At 38.5% G+C, this 21,592-nt stretch overlaps 1 protein-coding gene across 1 annotated transcript in view; it reads left to right on the forward strand.

Annotated features, from left to right (window-relative positions):
- Window positions 1-21,592, forward strand: part of AEBP2 (AE binding protein 2) — a 41,071-nt gene that overhangs the window by 8,436 nt on the left and 11,043 nt on the right. The window contains exons 2-4 of the mRNA XM_058023451.1: window positions 9,003-9,210; window positions 12,214-12,321; window positions 19,667-19,853. Coding sequence (XP_057879434.1) covers window positions 9,003-9,210; window positions 12,214-12,321; window positions 19,667-19,853 — 503 coding nt within the window. The remainder of the gene's footprint in view (window positions 1-9,002; window positions 9,211-12,213; window positions 12,322-19,666; window positions 19,854-21,592) is intronic.

Consider the following 21,592-nt stretch of genomic DNA (forward strand, 5'->3'; position numbering starts at 1 on the left):
AACCTGCTCTATTTTTGCACTGCTGCTCGGATATTTTGGCATTCCAAATTTCCTCCTTGTGTTTTCAGTTTCTCTGTATGCTACAAATCCTGTGATGCCCTGGTTTGTGTTATGCAAGTATTATGATCTCAAATATTCTAGGAATAACAATCTAAATAATCAAATTAAGTGATCCAGGAGAGTGGAAACAGCTCTAGAGGTGGTGAATCATAACACACTTTCTCAGTCTTGTTTTGTTTCCTGTGCATGTTTGTTATTTTAAGTTCCTTAAATTTCTCTATCTCAAAGAGCTTTCCTGTCTTCCCTGGTTTTATATTATCAGGCTGAAGTGTTTGCAGTGTTCCCTTTTCTAGGTGTTTATGCCTTACCTAGACGCAGCTTTACTCTAAAATAAGCTGCTGCTTCAAAAAGAATTTAAAAACAAGTTTTTAATGTTGCCACTTGCCATGCCGTATAAATTTCTGTCCCTTGACTATTTTATTTTCTGTTGCTTGCTTAGTAGTCATATAACAATACATATATTTAATACAGAATGTTGCAGTCTTGTTTTGAAGATTGATTTGTGAACACTTTTTGAGTCTGTTCATTTTGAGAAGGTTTTGTTAGAATAATCAGTGTAAAGCATAGATTTGATAGGTTTGATTTTCAGAAAAATGCTTATGTGATTCAGAAGCACAAGTGCTTCCAGGTGAGTGGGTGCTTTCTTCAGTCTTGTAGCCCTGGAAGTGAAGGTCTTTCTTTCTTTATGTTGTCTTAATGTAGCTTTTACTTATTTTTGCCCATCCTGCTTTGCCTGCCTTGCCTGTGAAGGGCTGTGGAGTCAGTTCTGTCTGTCTGCCAGGGATCTTTGTGGGTGTCGTGTGCCAAGAGAAGGTGCTGCCGTCAAAACTCAGTGGTGGACTTTCACTTCATGTAGTCCTGGCTTACTTTTTTGATCCAGGTATTCTGATTTCTTGCTGCCACGTGAGTAATCTTTCTCTTTGGCAGCCATTTAGCGTTCTGCATTCTCTCTTTGCTCTGTTGTTTTTTTTTTTTTACATGGTGGTTTATCCACATACACTATATTTTTCTTACTGGTAGTAGGTTTTCCTGAACTCAGCTAATGATCAATATCAGTCATGAAATTATTTTGGATACGTTCTATTTAAAGATTTAAATTTAAATGGTTTTCTCAGCAAAATCAGCCAAAAAAACCCCTTAGATATGCAGGTAGCTGGAGTTGCTTTCTGTCTCCTTTAAAGATTCTCTCTGGGCTGGTTGCTGCTTCAATGAAAAGGAACTGTAAGAGCTCTAAAGCATAATGGTATTTTCATGCCACAATCAAACTACATCCATTAAAGTAAGACAAACTGTTTTGCTTGTGAAACATAAATATTTAGTTTAGGGAATTATATCGATAAATTACTGAAATTTAGTAGTAGGAGTTTATCTGTTACCAATCTAGATGCATCATAAAATATGAAATTTTCCAAAGATGGACAGAGGAACAAAAAAAGGTGAGATAAATCTCAAACTTTGCTGTCTCGTGGTGATTGCTCATGTTTTGGGAGCTCTGTTTTAGTCTTACTTTTAAATTGGCATGATTGTTTGGAGAACATACAGCCAAAAGATGAACTGAAATCTCCTTGGCCACCTGTGTGTGATTTCCTTGGGTATTTTATTGTGTACTGGTACCCCCATGCAGATGTTCTGACAGTAGCCTCACAAAGACATTGGCATTAAAGTTTGTTTGATACTCATTGAATGTCAGCAAAAATTAAATCTTACTACAAAAACATAGGAATTTATTCTTCCTCTGCTTTTGTTTAGGAGGCAAAAATCTAATGTTACTAATATAATCTGTTATTAATATTTGTATCTCTGGCTCCTCTGTTTGGAATTGATGGAAATATTTTAAAATGGGACAGGTGAAAGATCTTCCTCTCAATGATGGGAGCTGAGGGTTAATAATTAGATAATTTTGAGGTTTCGTGAGGATTTATCTTCACTGGATCTTTAATTGCATTAGGAAGTAGTGAGCACAAATTGCTTTGAATTTGGTGGTGTTGAAAAGCTGTTGTTTTTGTGGAACTTGTCCATTGGCCAGAGCTGTACACCACAATTTTCCACTTCTTATCTTGGAAAGTAGTAGGAGTAGCAGGGAAAATTGTGAAGTTTTTGTTTTCACTCTCGAGTTTCCTTAGTGAAATAAAAATAATGAGCTGCTGGGGGATGTCACTAAGCATGTCATTATTATTTTCTTTCAATGTTTCTGTTTTGACTTGGTGTTTGTAATTGAATGATTGCAGTTGGTGCTGTTTGTTTTCTTTTGGGATTAGTACCTAGTTGTGATTTAGTCTTGCAGGTGGTAAAAGCTTTTCTGTTGATTTCTAGGTTTTAACCCTTGAAGTTGCTGTGAGATGTGACTGACTGTCATTCACACTGTTCCCATTATTGTGAGGGTTTTTTTTACCTGGCAGGTTTTTTTTACCTGTAACAGTTCAGTTTTATTTCTTAAGCTTCATGGATTAAACCAATGTAGCTGCAGCTGTAAGGGGAAATGACAGAGTATTTCTCTGACTAGTAAAAGAGAAAGAAACCAGCACGGTATTTATTTTTTTTTGGTTTATTTGTTTGTTTTTTAATCCTTGGCCTGTTTACTTATTTCCAGTAAGGTTTGTAGCATTTGGTTTCGGAGGCAATCGGCTGGTTTGATGTTTCATGGCCGGGTTATCAGCGTATTTCAGAAGAAACTGTTCTCAAAACTCGCAGTAGTGTGCAGTTCGATGTCTGCTCAGCAGTGTTGCTTTCAGCCGCCCTGCAGCGTGTGCTCGCTGCAGTTGCTGTTCATTTTTAATTCGATGCTTTCCAAGGCGAGGTTTTTGCATAGAGGATCTGTCAGGATGGTTTGGTGTCAGCTGAATTGAGCTGGGTGCTTCGGTCACCTCGTGCACGGAGCGTGTGGGGCTGGGAGCAGGCTCGGGTGGAGGTGCTGTGCCCCAGATGAGCTCCTGTTGATCGGGCTGAAGCGCTGCTGCTTGACCCTCGGGGGCACGCTGTAAGGCCCATCTGTTAGGGCTGCATTTCGCCTCAGGGAAGGTTGCTTCAGTTAAGGTCTACAGGGACTGTGTTTAGCAGACATTAAAAGTATAATAGCAAATTGATTGGGCTTTTGTGCATGTGTTCGGTGCCTGGCTCTGCTCTCCCTTCAAGTGGATGGTTGCTAATGGGACTTGGTGCAAACTAAAAATGAAATTATTTTGCTGTTCTTTCAGGCTTTTTTTATGTTAATCTTCTTCCTCTCTGTTTTTCTGGAAGATTAAGAAAATCAGGGAAAGAATAAATTTTGGACATTTCATTCGTTAAATTCAATAGGAGGAATTACTTGGAATAGTGAGGAAACTCTCCTTGGAGAGCCATATGTGTGTCAGCAGTGATGTGCAGTATACCATTTTATTTAATGCATTACATCATAGTCTCATTATATTTTTATTCACATTTAAATGTACACAAAAATTAGGGCCCAGGTGTATAATATGTGGTTTAAAATCTGTACATTTTAAATTGGGAATAATTTGGATTTCGTTTTTTTCTCTATAGAAAATATCCACATTAAAAAGACTCGGTCAGTGGCTTGATTTTTTCAGATCCTTAAAGGAACAGAATAATCCAGAATTTAAAGTGCTTGAAAAATGCTTTTTGTTTTCTGTGAAAATGACTAGCAGCATCTTACAAGTTTTTAGGTATTATTTTTCGTTTCAGGGTTGTTTTAAATAGAGTTTGAACTGAAGTAACAAGCTAGACGCATTTAATTGTGTAGGCACTAACCTTTTAACATGAAAGTGCTACTAAAAATACCTTAATGTTCTTGATAATGAAGACTGCATTATTTCTAGCCACAGGTAAAATAAGTACAGGTAAAAATAAGACCTGAAACAATGCCTTTGAGGTAATGATTCCTCTATTTAAGCTTGCATGGTTTTGCTTAATGAACAGATTTTAAATGTCACTATTGTTTCTAAGCTGTTGATCTCTTGGTAGAGGGAAAATTTGTAGGAGGAGAGAAAAATGTCTGACCCCTCTGAGAAGATTTTGTTTTCAGTTCTACCTTGCTGCATTTGGCAGATGCTGCCAGTGTTTGCAGACTTGGTGAAATGAAGTGTGGGTTTAGTAAGGCATTTCAGAAAGGCATTCAGTTCTTGCCTCTAGACCTGTGATTTTTACATCAAGTCGATTCAGGTGCTCGATTAGGTTGAAAATAGGGACAACATAAGCTTCAAGATCATGTTGTGCTTGCTGTAACAGTTCTAAATTTTAGTAATTAGTCAGCCTTTTGAATGGAGCTTCTTAAAAACTGCTATTGTGTATGCAGGCTCTCTCCAGCAGTGACTGTTTTTGATGCTCTATTGTTTGGGATGACCCCTGAGCTGAACTCTGAAACTCAAATGTCTAATGTTCTTCATCAGGCCATGGTCTATAGATCCATTACAATGGAGCTGGAGCCTGCCTACAGCTTGGGAGCAAACCCAGACCTGTCTGTCACTGGCAGGAGGGGAATGCCACAAGCGCCTCCGTTCTGCTCGTGTCATTCTGCTTTGATAGTGGCAGGCAGGCTTCAAACAGATCCCCTGCCTGCGAGAAAGGGACTTAGCAATGGGCAGAGAGACTTGCTTGAACTTAGCTAAAATCTGTTTCAGTGTCTCTGTTCTATTACCAGGATGTCTGTGTTTTTCTTACTTTGTTTTCTCCTCTTATGCACATTATTATTTTCCCACTTGTAGGCTTTATGGATTTGGGGTGAGAAAGAAGGGTGTAATTTCCATTACTACCTTCCCTTTGTAAAGAAACCTTTCCCTCTGTTAGATCATCCCAAACAGATACAAAGTTGTATTGGATTGAAAAGCCCCAGTCATGGACTGAAAGGTGCACACTCTTTTTCTGTAGTCCAAGCCCATCTTGGGCTGAGTATGTGTGCACACATCTTATTTGCTTGTGTCCTGCCCTCAGCCCCTTAGTGAAATTCTGAGAAACAAAAAAGTGGGTGAATTGGCAAGCTCTAACAGACACAGTGTTGCAGTTAAGTCTTCAGAGACTTAGTAGCAGCCACAGCTCTGACTGTAAAACTTATCTTTCTGCTTCATCTCGAAATGGGCAGGTCAAGAGACCGCCCAAGTCAGTGTCTTTGATGTTACATACACTGCAGACTATTCTCTGAAAAGCTTCCTGATATTTTCTCTGTGTAAGAAAGAGAAAACTACACACACTTGAGCTGTGCTGGGCACTGGTCTTTCACAGATTCTCTTTGCAGCCTTTGCCTCTTTAGTGAGGGACAGAACTTGTTTAGTGAGGCAGAAACTAATTCTAGATTTCTTAGTACTGGGAGGCGCCTGATCACCTGAAATACGCTGGTTCTGGAGGCACAGAAGAGGAAACAAAAACAATGTGTGCTGCATTTTTATTTAACAGGTACTAGAGAAGAAATGGCTAGGGCAGTGAGTTTCTGGAAGGAAGGAGGGCATTTTAAGCTGTTTTTGCTCAACTGGATTAGAGTTATATTTTTTCCCATTTTTAGACAGGATTTTGAAGAGCTTATAGAATCATAGTTCAGTGTAGCACTTCATTCTCAGTTTTCAAATTCTATATTCTTCTACTTGGTTTAAGTGCTGTGGGCAGCTTTTTTTATTCCAGTTCCTCTGATACAAAATTTTGATACCATGTTAATCTGTTAGCCCTTAGCAAACACTTAGGCTATTAAACCTGAACCCAGCAAACATTTAAACAGTAATAACTAAATTAGCTTGTTACTGGTTTCTTATGTCATTAATAACCCCACTTGTCATGATAGCTTTTGCTGGGATCAGTTGATTTTTACATGTTTTTCTCCAGAAGAAGGTAGATAGCTTATAAAAAACCACAAAGCCTAAGCATTTGCATTCCTTAGGCTGTAAAATTGGAGACCTGTGATTTTGTGTCAAGGTATGTTTCACTGCACTGGCAATGTGAACTAAACTGTCATGGTTTTGGTTGATAATTTTCAGGGGTTTTTTTATCTCCTCTTAGAGGAATTAAGTGGATTTCATGCCTGTGGAATGGAGAAACCACACACCTGTGTGATCGTGCAATTTTCCCCTGCCCCAAAATGCTTTCACAGAACTTGTTCAGGGTTATGTTTTCTCATTGCTTTCCCACTTGAGACCAGACTGTAAACCCAGGGAGCTGTTAAATACTCTCATACTCTGCCTGTGGTCAGCAGCACAACATATCCTCTCAGTCAGAAATCTGCTTACAGTGTTTGTGGGGTGTGTGAGAGCAGCCCTAATGCTGGCTGTGGGCGTAGAAACTCGTACTGACTGGAAATAGCTTTGAAGCTCGAACTCCTCCTTGCAAGTGTTTGGAAGCAGTTTCCTTTGGTACCTTTCAGCTGTGGGAAAGGCAGGGTTATTTATGGAGCTGAGCTGGTGTGAGGCAGCTGTTGCACGAGTGCTGTGTGTGCAGTGCTTTGCCATCCTTGGCTGAGCAGCTTCCTGTCGGGACCACTGATCCGTGTAACAGCTCTGTCTGTGGCAGAAGTGGTTGGGCTCTGTGCCATTCTGTGTGTCCAAACCTACTTCCAAGTGTGGTTTTGAGAAAGCTGCATTTGGATAGCTTAAACTGAGAGGGAGGTGAGGTGGTGGCACAATTAACTGTAATGAATTGTTCAATTTTTCTGACATTATGGGTAAATTCTGCTTTCACAGTACAGTTTTACAGGCTTTATTTTTGGGATCATTTTTTGGCCTAGGCATCAGTTGAGGAAGTAGAAGATGTCAGTCTCATAATTGCATCTATTGTGAGCCTGGCACAGTGGAAAAATTAGGATTACTTGCAACAGGTTTTGCTGATAAAGCTTCTGACAATTTCCTCCAGGGATCCTAAAATGCTGTTACAGTGCCTGTAGTTAGTGGCTCTTAATGCTCATGGGGCTGGGAGCTTCAGCTTGGGGCCAGTGGAATACTTTTTTACTTGCTAGTGACAGATTGGGAGATTGATTGTATGTCATAAAAGGAATCAATATTACTGGGGAAGGAAGTGAGACATGGGGAGGGAGCATGGGAAGCTTTGTGTATTCAGGGTGTAGAAAGGGGAAGAAAGTAAAGATAGTGGACACATGGAAATTGGCTGTGTAGCAGCAAATAGCCTGTATGGCTTCCATGGGTAGGAGCTATGCCTTCTAAATTATTACACCTTGTTTGAAATTGGGAGGGGGGTCGAAGAAAGGCATGTGGTGTTGGTGTAGCATTTAGGAACTCTGTATTTGATATAACTTCGTTAAAGCAAAAAGGTGTTTAAAAGGTATCTTTCTTTTTAATTTGGAAGACAAAGGCCTGAAATAGTTGGTCAGTTTTAATAACAGATGGAATGGAGGATGATTTTTAAGGATTCTGTGGTTGGGATTTGTTATATTGCTGGTATCTCTTGAGATAAGTGTTGGTTCATGAAACCAAATTACCCAGGGTAGTTAAAACTAAAACTTGTAACTGGGAGCATTGCTAAAGGGAATCTGTTGTTTACACTAAGGCAAGTCACTTTTTATTGATAAAAGCAGTGGAATCTACATGGTGGGTGAGAATGGGAAATCTAAACAAAGCAAATATCTGTGATTATTTTAAAATCTGTCACAGAAAAAACCTGCTAGCATTGTAGTGATTCAGAAAGATGCAGATAATGTGAGAAGTCAGTAGTAGAGACTCTTACAGCAGAGGAGCAAACATGTTAATGGTATCTTCAGATTTTGATTAATGGTGGTTTTTCTGTCATTCATCTCAGTGTGTTATAGAACAGTACTGGGCATGTAAACAGTGATGGTCAAAATAAGGAGCAGCACCTGTACCTTAAAAGCAGAATAGTTGAACACATCCCAGTCGTACTGGGAGGATGTGGTGGAGGCTCTCCAAAGTGGTTGGGGTGCTGCAGGAAATCCTGAGCATGGAGAGGCTGAGTGCGTGTGTTCAGTTTTGGGAGGAGGAGGGCAGGGTTTTTCTGTGTTCTGTGATCTGATAGGGAGGGTTAAAATGGAGGAGGCAGAGTCATCTCAGCCCTGCAGCTGCCAAGGATGAGAGACAAGAGACAGAAGTTGCAGCACTGGAAATTCTGATGAGATGTTGGGAAACTTCCTCCCTCCCCCAGAACAAGGTTAGTCAGCCATTGAGAAAATTGTTCAGAAATAGCAGAAATGCCAGCCTTTGAACACACCCGTTGACAACTCCACTGGACAACAACACAGGCAAGCTGATCTCATTCGTTCCTGTTTGAGCAAATTTCACTACCTGGTCTTGGAGGTTCTGTCAAAAATGAGCTGTTCTGTGATGCTGTGGCTTCGTGGAAGAGAAAAACTTAAAGGCCCTCATGGCAACTGAGCAGGTTACCAAGATAAAAAAAGGTGTATCAGTACGTATTTACTGAGGAGGAACATCCATCTCCATAGTTTATGCTTATACAGGGAAAGAGCATGATCTCTGCAAGTTTTTTCTGATCCATTTGATGCTTGTCTCTATCTGCTGAGGTACAGAGCAGAAAGGCTGATGGAAGTGACCCCTGCTGGCCACAGATTTCCTCTGCCTCTGGAAACGTTTTGCAAAACGAAAACAAACAGTTTAGACCATGCACACGAGGGAAACTATGCTGGGTCCATGTGGGAGGGCTTTAAACCCTGAGTAGAACTGAAGTGCTGTGTTCTTCTTAAGGCTCTAGTGTTGGCAGGGGATGCTGGACTCAATATATGCAGGATTTTCCATTCTTCCCTTTTGTTCCCAGTGAGCAGAAGCAGTTACACTGTTGATAATAGTAGCTGTTTCCTAACTGTACATTTATTAATGAAGCAATGAACCATATATATTATAAATAATAAATTTGAATTTGTGCAAGGTTTTCTTTCCAACCTGTCTAAATAGATCTGAAACAAAAGAGCTACAATTTGGATTTGCTCTGTTAACATGCAACAAATACAAACTTTGATTTCATTTTTGGTTTTTTTTGTCTTGCAGCATAAGCAGCACTATCATGGACGTAGACAGCACAATTTCCAGCGGGCGTTCCACGCCGGTGATGATGAATGGGCAGGGAGTTGCTGCCTCCTCTGCCAAGAGCATTGCCTATACCTGCTGCTGGGATCACTGCCATGCCTGCTTCAGCTCCAGCCCGGACCTGGCCGACCACATTCGCTCCATACACGTGGATGGGCAGCGAGGAGGGGTTGGTGTTACCTTTGGGTTTCCCTTCTTGCTTATTTGCCAATATTTTGCTCTTGAATGACAGCACCAACTTTTGTTTCAAAATTCCTTTTTTCTAGCTAGTGGCAGGAAAGTTAGTGGCCTAACTTTAGAAATATAGTCAGTTATTTTCAGTAAATTGAGATTTCCAGGGTTTTGATAGTGTGTTGATTTCAATATCCCTGAAGTGCTTACACTTGGAATTCATTTTCTTCAAACTCTTAGTGTACGTGTTCCTGCATGTGAACTCAGGTGAAGTCACATCTTAATTACTGTTACCAAAGGAGTTTCACTGCAGGTAAAATCCATCCCGAATGTCCAGAAGGGAAGATGTAACACTGACTCAAGAGTACAAAGTCTTAACGAAACAGCTCTGTGTGTAATACTGATGGCAAGTTTGCCTTCTATATAATTGCATCTAATTTTTTTTTTAAATTGAGTTGCGTATATAAACATGTAAATTCCAGTCTAATCCCTGGTCAGATGATAATTGGTCTCAATTTTAATGTTTAAAAACATCTTCAAGTAGAGTAATTTCAACTTTGTACTTAACTACCTCCCATCTTCAAGCTCCCAAATTACCTCTGATGTCTGGAATATATCATGTAAACTACCTTTACATCCAGCACAAGCAATCTGCCTGCTTTAGGCACTGTGTGTTGCAGCTCTTCAATTTCTGGGAGAGATAATATCAGTTCTCAAAGTAGAATAGTTGTTATCTTTTGACTTTTTGCCCTGTCAGTTCTTCAGAAGGAAAATGTTAAGCTGTTGCACTTTATCTTCAGTGAATAAGAAACTTAAATAAAATGCTAATTTGCATTACTTTAAATAATTTATTATGTAAATATGTCACTGAGACAGCTGTGACTCTGACTGTATTTAGATAATATTTTTTGGCATGATCGAACTTTTCAGTTTCATATTTGATGGCTTTTTTCAGTCCAGTATCTGAGCAGAATCATCCATCCAGTGTAGTGGCTTTTTAGCCACCCATGAGATGATTCCTGAGTTCTGTCCACAGGTGTATAAAGGTGTTACATGAAACCTGCATGAAACAGTGAAATGAATAAGGTGTGTTTGGATCTTCGTTATCCTATCCTTTACATTTCTTAAAAAGGGGCTGGAAGATTTTGCAGATTTTGGTTTGGGTTTTTTTCCCTGTATTTTCTTTCTTGTCACTTAACATTTCATGTGACGTGATTTGTGGATATTTTTATTTAGAAAATATTGGACTATATTTGTATATTTGAAAGAGGAGGTTGTTGGAAGCACAAAGTGTCTAATAAGTGTTGCATTGAGTTTGCACTTTTGAATGCCCCTACTGGAGTTAATTTTTTAGCAAGTTCCAAGGCAGGGCTGTGGAAGGGGGATGTGTCCTATGGGTTTGTTTCAGGGATTTGTCTGCCACCTGCCGGTGAGGTGTTCAAGTGTGTTGGAAATTGTCTCCTGCTTTTCATGGGATTTCAGACCTTACTTAACTGCAATGGCTCTACATTTGAAGAAAAGTGGGGGTTAAGTAATTGCTTATTGAGAATGGAAAGGAATAGGATAAACATCTGTGCATGGTAAAATGTACTTTTTCCAGCTAATACCGGGGTCGTGGCTTCAGTCCAAACCAGATACATCCATGATGAGCCTGGGAAGCTTTTTGACAAAACAGTTTTGCTTTTGAAAGATGTTATTTCAGAAATATTTTGGGATCAGCTTCTTGGGTTCCCAAGCTGCCTTGTGTAGACTTCTGGCCCGTGGTTGCAAAGCCAGGTCCTTGTATTTCCCCCATCTGTAAGTTCCAGTAACACCTTTGCCAGGTGCCCTGCAGTCTGCAGTTGCTGCTGGAAATGCCAGCACACTTATGGAGCTGCTGCAGAGCCAGAAATCTCAGAAATCCCATTTCTGTGGTTTTGATGGGATCTCAAAACTGCGGAGTGACAGACCCCAGAGGTTCAGGGACTTGGGCCTTGTGTCAGTGGGTGTGGATCAGTCCCAGCCACCGAGGGGTTTCCAGCTTTGTCTGAGTAAAGCTGGTTATGGATCTATTGTACAGCAAGAACGCAGAACTCCTGTGGCTGTTTTTTCATTTGGAAAATAACATCTTTTGAAGGGTGAGGGGGTTTTATTCTTCAAAAGAGAACAAGAAACTGAAATCCAATTAGTTTCCTGCATTTCTGAAAACCTGTGTTATGAACAGTGCTGTTCCTGGGAACTTTCTTTTGCTGTGACAAATTAGGGCTTTACCTCCCTTCACCCACAGACCTGTTGAGGAAATTCTAATGAAAGGCAAGTTCATTGAGCTTTTTTATTCCCTCAGTTACAGATAAACACAATGAGAGAGAGAAAAGCAGCATGAGTGAGTTCTGCTCCCCTTAATGCACTATTGTGCACGTGATTGTTCTGTACACTGGAATCACAAAACAGCCATAGATTTTGAATCCTATGAGAATTGGTAGCTTCCTTCATCAGGAATTGAATGTAAGGCCCTAACTAGAAGTATCTGGTATTCCAGAATACAAAACTCCAGTAGATAGATGGCATTGCAATTAAGAGGTTTTACTTTTTCATGCTCAAGAAATAACTTAATTGCTTAGGAGAGCAAATAATTATATTTCTGTAACTACTACCATGAAAATGCAAATTTTTCATTTAAAAATGTTCTGACTCCACATCTGGTGGATACAGATACTGAGTGCAAACACAAATACAGCAGACCCTGTTGCTCTTGATTGTGTTTATCTGCAGGAGCATCTGTCTGTTGGTATTTTCTTCCAGTGACCTGTTCTTACTGAATACTTGGGGTTGTAATTATTTTTTCCTAATAAAAAAAATGATATATTAGTGAGATATGAGAAGTGTGTTTCAAAATAAATGGTTATTGTTCAAAATTCTGAAGTGTTGTGAGATATTGTAAAAACAACCTTCTTTGCTAATGTGCTTTTTATTTACTGTTCTCTCTGACTTGTGTAAACTTACCACGTTTTTGCTCTATTAGGTGTTTGTTTGCTTGTGGAAAGGTTGCAAAGTATATAATACACCTTCAACAAGTCAAAGTTGGTTGCAGAGGCATATGCTGACACACAGTGGGGACAAACCTTTCAAGGTAAGGCTCATTGTAACATACATCATCTCTCATTTTTAGAAAAATTCTCTTTATTTTTCCTAATACAGTATGTTAATTCAAAAATACTATCACTGGAGTGAGCTGAAGAAAAGTGAGCTGAGCTTTCTTCTTTGCAGTAATAGTACCCAAAAGTCCCGTTCTTCTACAAAAGCAGGTGAAAAAACTCTTATTGCTTCTCTGTCCCTGTTTCTTTTAATCTATAAATGGCAGGGAGTGTAAGAGTAAATAGTGCTGAAGTTCAGGGGGTTGGTGCATTTTGAGGTTGAGCTGCTTGCACTGTAACAGTGAGGTATTTTCTCTCATAATTTACACTTGCACATTGAGTTTTGGATCGTGGCTGATGGTGACATTCCTGCTTGAGTAAGAGCTGCTTTTGTTAAATTCAGTGGAAACACTGGCAGTGACTATGGTTCATTCTGTGAACAGAATAAGGAAGTCAGAAATGCAGGACCGGTGACCTGAGTGTATTTCCTGCACAGTATTTTCTAACTTTCTCTTTCTTTCTCCCCTTAATCTGTACCTGCAATTCTAGGTATAGTAGTGTTTATCATTCCCATATCCACCAATCCGTTATTAATGAGCTGCTTCATCCTCTTATGGATACAGTTGGGGCAGTTCATAGCTGTCAGTCCTGGATCACTTGATGGTAAGTCCCACCCACACTACTTCAGACTGAAGTTCTGCCATGTAGGATATGAAAATGAAATAGGATTTGGGGTTTCTTTTGAGTTTAGGTAGCAATTTATGCCTCCTGTTCTCCCATCCCTAACCTCACCAAGTTTTAGTCCCTGTCTTCCCTCTCTTCTCTTTCTCCTCAGGTAAAATCTTCCACTTTGTAAAAAATACATTTTAAGGCAGCTTTATAACTAAAAGTACTTTTCTGTTACAGGAGTTTCTCTCTGTAGTTACATTTTCTATATAGGTTTTAATAATAGTTATGACAGAAAACAAAACTAAATTAAACTCAAAATCAAAAGAGTAAAAATAGTGCATTGCATGTGAAAAAGACTTTTTTACCAAACAGATTTTTTTTCCATACTGAACTGTGCAGTTTAGACTGAAAATTTCTGACTCAAAGTAACCACAGGAAAATGAGTTTTGAGGTTATTGTAGCCTGTGTTTGAAGGAATGAGTTTCTTGGAAGGATAGCATAAGGATCGTACATCCCTGCAAGTTTGCAGATATGGTTGTGCCAGGAACTGATCTAATCTTAAATACTAATCTCTGATTATTAATATTATAATTATTAATAATAGTGGTAATAGTAGCAGTAGTAGTAGTAAAGAAAGCAACCACGAGTTACCAGAGGAAACTTGTACCTTAGGTTTTCTCTATTTGGAATTAAATATTTTGTCTAACTCAAAGTATAATGGCAAGCTTTGTTCTTGGATAAAAGTCCTTTAATAGCTTAATCTGTGTTCTTATTTGGTCTAGATGAAAGGAACTCAATTGTAGAGACACTGGGTTGAAGAGGTGGCCATAGCTCAGAAACCAGTACTATTTCTGAGTGTTTGCCTTACCTAGCAAAACTGAGTTTTTTGGCTAGGCTGGTTACAGCTAGAGCCCTAAAATTGTCCACTGATAATAATCATCTTGTGTTCAATATCTGTTGTTTCACCAGCTGATTTTCTGTCCTTTCTGGTGCTACTGAGGGAAAGAACAAAACATTGGAGGGTTGCAGTAGTTAATCATCCTGGCTCAATGTGTGTCACTGCAGCATTTTTTCATACTGTTGTCTGGAGTCCCTCTGTTTGTTTTTTATCCCTGTATTTCTCAATCTGTTCCTGGGAGCTTTGAATGGAGGATAATTGTGGTCTGAGTAGAATTTTGTAACATCTTTTGTTCCCCTGTCATTTATGCTGAAATAAGCTTCAGGGCTCACATGAGGTAGCCAAGTATGTGAGTGTCTGTGATGGCAATCTATTAATTAGCTGGCTCCTTTCTTCATTTGCTGCTTCTTTTTTTTTAATGCTAACTTTAGAAATCTACTCTGAGACAAAAAACACTTGAAGTGTTGGATATTAGTCTTGACCAGTCCAAGAACAGACTTTTATTAATTGTTTTGTGGCAGCCAGTCAAAAATGGAGCCAATGTGTCCATTTTGTGCATTTAGCTTGTCTCATAAATCTTAATTGCTCACCTTTCAGGGAAAGCCAGATTTTTTAAAGTCAGAGTTGATTTAAAGACCTGTTCTTGATAATTACTGCAGACAAAATATCTCCCAAAACCTAAATTGCAAATGAAACTTCATGAGGGTATACTGAAATCCTAACATAAAAGGAAGGAATCTTTCATTTTGGAAAACTTGCAGGAAGTAATCATTCAGTGTTTCAGTTGAAAAATAATGTTGGGATTTTTGAGGAAAGCTGTAAGAAGTGGTAATGGAAATAGTACAGCTCTGTGCTGTTGTCTGAAGAACTGCTATTTAGAATGTTTTAAAGAAAAACAAAGAATCTTAGCTAGGAAAATGACAACTAGAAAATTGGAAATCTTACTTTTGGAAAGGTAAATTAAACAGTGACCAGAAGAGAGTAATAAGTATATCACAGATTGATATATTCTTACATTTCTAGTGAAAAGAAGAGACAAATGTAGTTTCTTAAATTGAGAAGCATTGGAGACCGTCTCAAACATAACTCCCTTTGGCACAGAAGGATATATCCCTGTCCAGCTCCCCTTTTGCTTGCAAATGGGCTCATTTTATGTAGTTGCACATTTTGGGTTTAATTATCTCTTTTTGTGATACACATGGAGTTGTCCTTTGACTAAAAGCTCCATTCAGCTCTAAATGAGCTGTTCTGCTTTCCTATTGGAAGGTCTTTGTGGGTTTTACCTGCCCTTTCCATTCATTCCTATCAGCCACGTGACTGTGCAGTTCATTTGTCACAGAAATGAAATTGCAAAGGCAAAATGGTTCATATTTTCATGAGTTTTTCCTTTTTTTTCCTGGTTGTGTGGCTTAGTATGTCCCTCTCATCATGAATATTGCACAGAATATGCACAGAAAAGGTAAATTTCCTTATGGATACCTATTTTTGAGACTGTTGTCATGCTAGCTCCTTTTTTCTTTGGAGCAATATTTTGGTAGTGTACATCCAGCTCCTCTCTGAGTAATTTCCTTCACAGTCTGATTTTAGCCAGTCTTTTTCATATTTTTTGTCATTGTGGACATTCATTGAATATAGGTATTCTTTCCAAAGACATTTAGCATGCTCATATTGTACATGATTTTACTGAGAGTTGAGAGAGTAAACCCTCAACATTATTCTTTTTTAGATCTCTTACTGCACAATTTTGCAGCTTTTTAGAAACCAGTGGAATATTGTGGATTATCATCAGCATACAGGGCTGGTCCTGTTGAGGGCTCAGGAACTTGGCTCTCAGACCTTATAGACAGGATGTAAAGGAATAATCTGCTGAGTCAGAAAACATCCTGGTTTCAACAAACTGCCCTTGGCAAGTTGAAAAGAAGTGAATATTAAGATATTCCATCTTTCTTGTCCTTAACTTGGCTGCTACAAGTATTGGAATAGTTAAGGGAGTTGTGACAACCTGTGTTTTCCAGCATGGTTTCTGGTGTAGGGGCAAAATTAAATTAATCAAGTATTACTTGGCACTGAAGGTTACTTGAAGACACATGAAATGAGCTCTTAGATGTTGAGCACAATGAAAGGACAAATGGCAAATGAGCACAAAATAGTGGGAGATTTTATGCAGAATAATTGCATAAAATAAAAATAAAGTAAAAATTTAGGTAATAATACTTGCATGTAGCATTAGGATTGGGGTTGATGATCTCAAAGGTCTCTTCCAACCTAAATGAATCTATGAGGATGCATGTGGGAGTGCTAGCAGCTGCTTCCACCCATGGATTCCAGTGGATGTGCTCTTCAAGAGCAATCATGCAAGGTCTGCTCCTGTGGGGTAAATGTTGCTAGTGACAACAAATGGCAGTGCACAGGTTCATTGCAGGCTTCTCCTTAAAATGGGGGAAGAAAGTAGTGTTAAAAATGAAGTTGGGTGCTCCCTGTAACTTCCAGAATTCACGAAGGGGTGACTGCATTTGATACAACCCTCAGTGTAATGCTTGGTGAAATGTAGAAAACACAGGCGTGCAGCTCCAGTCTTCATTGGCAATTCATGTCTGTTACTCTCTTGGCAGAATATTTTCTGTCCGTCAGAGCATTGCAGATGTAAAATATAAAGGCACTCTGCCCAAACACTCAGATGTAGAGACAATAAGGAAGTTTATCCAGATGTCTAAACTATTTCTGTTAGATTTACTAGAAAAAATTACACATTGAATAACACAAATAGGAGATTTGGTTATTTTGAATTTAGAGCAAAAAGCTGCATTGCTAGATACTTTTGTATCCTGTTTGTTAAAGTCACTGGTCATTACTGCCCATTAATAATGGTGGGTATGGGTACACTGGAGAAATTAAACTTCTTACATGTTTACTTCCTTTCTCTTGAAGTAACATATCCACCAATCCGGACCCAATCTGTTGTATTTCAAATTCAATGCAAAATTTTGAGATTTAGGTTTTGGGGGAAAAATGACAAGATTGGTTCAAAGTTGTGCATAATAGTTGAGTTTGATTTATTAGAAGGCCTCTAGAGATATATAATTATCTGGTGGGAAGCTGATTTGGTGTGACTTACCGTCCAGAGATCCTGAAGTGACAGCCTGAACTGCTCCTTTATCTTTGGAGAGAAGAGACTTTACCCATTAGTAACGGATTGCTGGATATATTATTTTAGAGAAAAAAAAGAACAAACAGGTAAGATTTTTTCATTCTCCTCTTCTACTATTTCCTATCTACTGCAAAGGCATTCTCTGTCATCTTTGATCTATCAGCTGTTGATTATTTGAAGACATTATCAGGTAGTCTCAAAGTACACAGAATCTGAATGTAATAATTTCTGCAAATATTTTGTACTGTGGCTGTAGACTATTAATACACTTTCTGGAAAAAGACAATTTCTGGTTGCAAGTAACAGATATTGAGGATCTAAGGATGTTGGTTTAGGGATTTTGAAAGTAAAACTTGGGTAGAGCAAGAAAAGTTAGCAGTAGCTTCTGTAGGTAATCCATATAGAATATTTGGGATTGTTTGCTCTGTACATGACAAGAAAAAAGTTATGACATCATGAGTAAACCTGCATTTTGTCATAAAACAGTGTTTCCCATCTGACAAGAAGTCCAGTTATGGTTTGAAAAGTTTTAGAAAAGTGCCTGACACATAGTTTGGGCTTTTTTCCCAAAGATGTTCCCTTTTTGTTACCATATTTAACTTGGAATATGATAATGCATGCACTGTACCAAGGCTTTAGGTTATTTTGGACCTATAGCAGGCACTGTTAAAACTAAAATTTTAATTTCTCAGTGTGACTGAATTTCAAGATCTAGGCTGGTTTCCAGCTATTTTTTTTCCTGACGGTGTTTGTGTGATCAAGAGCTGGAATCTGAAGTCAGGAGCACATTAGTGAAACTTAATCCTAAATTTCGTTTATGTGGCTTACTTTCATGCAGCTGCCTTTATGGGCAAGACAGCTATTTCAAGGACAACAAAAAGGAGAGGAGAAAATGTTTAAACTGATGCACACAGGCATTGTAGACTTATCTGTCGATTGGGAGTTGAACAATCTTTCCTAAAAACAAGTGGTTTGGGTTCAAGGTCAGCTTGAGGGGTTTAGCAATCTAATTTAGTGGATGGTGGCCTTACCCACAGTAGGGTCTTGGAACTGAATGACTTTTAAAGGACCCTTCCCACCCAAACCACCCTGTGATTCTGCAAGTGCAGATTTTAAAGAAAGGAAAATAGTGTTTGTGTCAGTGTAGTGTAATGAGATCAGCATCCAGAGTGTGCTGGGACTCACAGGTGTGCTGGGGTTTCTTCCACTCTAAGTCACTAGAATCTAAGTAGACAATATTGCTGTTGTTTGAACATGGGAAATCTTAGGGCAAGGTAAAAAGGCATAGAGGGGGATTTTGATAGAAATCTTCACATTTCTTAAGGTGCTTATTAGTGGGGGAGACAGGGAGGAACAAATACAGTGTGAGGGTTCCTCAAGCTTTTTGTCAGGGAATTCTACATTTGAGTTATTTCATTACATAGAGAACTTTCTCTAACTCTCTCTAAGAATTCTTCCCTTTTAAAAAACACAACAAACACACAAAAAAAAAGTGAAGAACTTTCATTTTTTGCCTGTTGTTTTCTTGAAATCTGTGTACATGTTTTTAGTCCTATAGCAAGTATTAAGCACAGTTTTTCTCATTGTGGACACTGTATTTTACTACTGATCATGGAAAACCAATTGCTAAGTCTGAGGCAGAAATAGATTTCTCAGTTCTGCCAGCACTGTTAAAAAACAGCACAGTTGGGATTTAGGGGCCAAAAGTGGGACATGTGGAGTTCTAAAGCTGTTTTCTTGTCTTCCAATCAAGAAGAAAAATCAATCATATGCATACACAACTAATTGCAGCCAGTGATGAAATGCATGTTCTAAAATTACTTTGCTATTACTCATGTAAGCTCAGAGAACAATAGAAAAGGGTTGTGCTTCCCTCTCCAGCAGTATAATTTAAATATTTCTTTTGCAAATAAAATAATTGCAAATATGAATCAGATACTTATAAAAGTACCAGTAATTGTAGCCAGTACCAGGTTAGTTGCTGCTGTCATTGTATGTTTCTACTTGATTGTTGTTGGATCTTATTTTTCTGTTGAGAGAGGACATTTCCTTTAAATGAGAACTACCATAAATGCTCCTGAAGTAATAGCAGCATCCCAAAATGAATGTATAAATAATTGTTACTACAGCTTGACTGAAGGTAGTTTTAGACAGAACTGTAAGGCAGCTGTGCATTGAATTTTATAGCGTTTACACAGAGCATTGAGCTGTTTCAAATTTCACGTGGGTAAGGATGTATTTGTTACTTCTTCCTTGTCACAAGAAAGGAGGATGTTAGAGGATGTTACTGTTGCCAGATGGAGAGCATTGGAGAGGTGTTGAAACAGTAACAGTGTTTTGAAAGGCAAGGGAATGTTGGTCTATGAAGAGGGAGGTTTGCTAGTGCATTGTTTATTTTTATGCTATACAATAAAAAATATTGTATAATGAAATAATTATTGAGAGTTAAAAATTTCAAACATATTTCAGAATACTTTTTTTGTTTTTCTTTTTAAGAATTGCATGGTCATTAAGAATTTGGTTTTGCTTTAGTGTGTTGGAAGTTGAGTTAGAAAAGTCACAGCAGGCTGTCGAAGCTCCTGTGCCACACAGGCACTGATGCAGTTGTTGTGTTTTTTCTCACTAGTGTGTAGTTGGTGGGTGCAATGCCAGCTTTGCATCTCAGGGAGGACTTGCCCGTCATGTGCCCACACACTTCAGCCAGCAAAACTCTTCTAAAGTTGCCAGCCAGCCAAAGGCCAAAGAGGAATCTCCATCTAAAGCTGGAATGAATAAAAGAAGAAAATTGAAGAACAAGAGAAGACGATCACTACGTAAGTGTTCCGCAGAAGTTCTTGAAAGGTTTGTCTTGGAGTGAAAGTTTCTCTTCACCCTGGTGGTTTCTCTGCAGATTTGAATCTGGTAGGGTTGGCATTCCTTGTGAGGGGAAGAAAACAATTCCAGATTCTCTTTGTGTTTCTATTCAGGGTAAATCTCTGTGTGTCAAGGAAAAAAGATCAGTTTTCTGTGAGCAACAATTGGAGTTGCCAATTGAAAGAAGCTTTTCATTTCAGAGTTGCTTTTTGTTTACTGACTGTATTACTGTTGGAAAGGGTTCTGTGTAGTGCTAATGAGATCTGAAGTTCAGACAGAGATTGCAGATTCATATAAATTAGAGATAAATGCATGTTATATAAGCTCTTTTTTGAGCACAACATTTCGTTTTGCTAATGACAGTTTTATGAGCATAACCAAGATCTAATTTTGGGCAGAATTGACTTGCTATGTTTTTTTAATCTGTCTCCACATAGTTGCTGTTCATTAATTTTATATGTACCAGTGTGCTGAGAGGTGTGATTTGTCATTTAAAGTGAGAACTGCTTCCTCTAGCAAGAAATCATCACTTACCCAGTACCTCGTCTAGTCCATTTGGACCTGTAGTTTGATTCCTGAGTTGTCCTAGAATTAGACTAATAAAATATCAAATTTCTATAGAGATTCTAATCTACAGAAATAGTTAGGAAAGATTAGGCAACTGTTGTAGTATTTCACTTTGGGCTGTAATTGCTTTGGATGTAACTCTCCAGTACCAAACTGACCATTTGCTAATATTAAAGTGTTATTCTGCCACCTGCATTTTAGAAGAGACATTAAAAAACCCTTTAGATTTTTTTCTGCTGGTATGTCAACAGCTGAAGAAAAAACTACATGTATTTTTACTTGTGGTGCAAAATCCATTTTACAGTATTGGAAAGTAGACAAGATACCCTTTTATAAGTTTTATTCCACAGTTTTATCTCTCCAAAACTCTTCTGTAGCAGAACATATAACATATTTATCCATCCTTCTCTCCCTGTGAGGAAATACAGTTTCCAGTTATTCAAATAGTACTGCAATGATGGATTCACATACTAGTGGTCTTAGGTGATTACTCATTATCACACAATTGTGATTTATTCTTAATACCTCACTTGTGTTTTAAGGAAGTTTATGGAAATTTATGAAGCAGTGGTCATGTATCTGCCTTGCATGCAGACCAGCATGTCCTGGGAAGTTACATTATCTTCTGGAATTCTGAAAAGTTTCCTTAAAAATTCTTATTATTCTTAAAATATGTATGAGCAAATTGTATTGTGAAACACATCTTAAAAGTAGAGATTTCAAGAATTCCTCTGGTTTTGGTTCAACATTTAAAGAAATCAGAAAACTGTTCCTGTCCTTTTCAGAATTTGATTTTCAAAGAGCTTTCCCTTTCGCTGTGGAAGTCTGGGTAAATGAGAAGGGAAGGCTGATCAGTGAAGGGTTATGGGCTCACTTTGCAGTATCATTTTGCATCTTCGATGTAATGAGAGAGACATCTTGAGATAATTGCAGCTTCCTAAAGGATCATCATGATTTGTTGACTGTTACTCAAAATATAAAGTTCTGAGGCTGGTCACTTGAAAATTCTCATTTTCAGGAGTTCCTGAGTTGCATGTTACCTTGCTTCTCCACATTGATTTTGTTAGGTGGCTGATTTGATGCATCTTAATTAATTTTCACCCCCCTATATGCAGAAGTAGTTTTTCAGGTT

The sequence above is a fragment of the Melospiza georgiana genome, chromosome 4 (assembly GCF_028018845.1).
Source record: "Melospiza georgiana isolate bMelGeo1 chromosome 4, bMelGeo1.pri, whole genome shotgun sequence".
Lineage (NCBI taxonomy): Eukaryota > Metazoa > Chordata > Aves > Passeriformes > Passerellidae > Melospiza > Melospiza georgiana.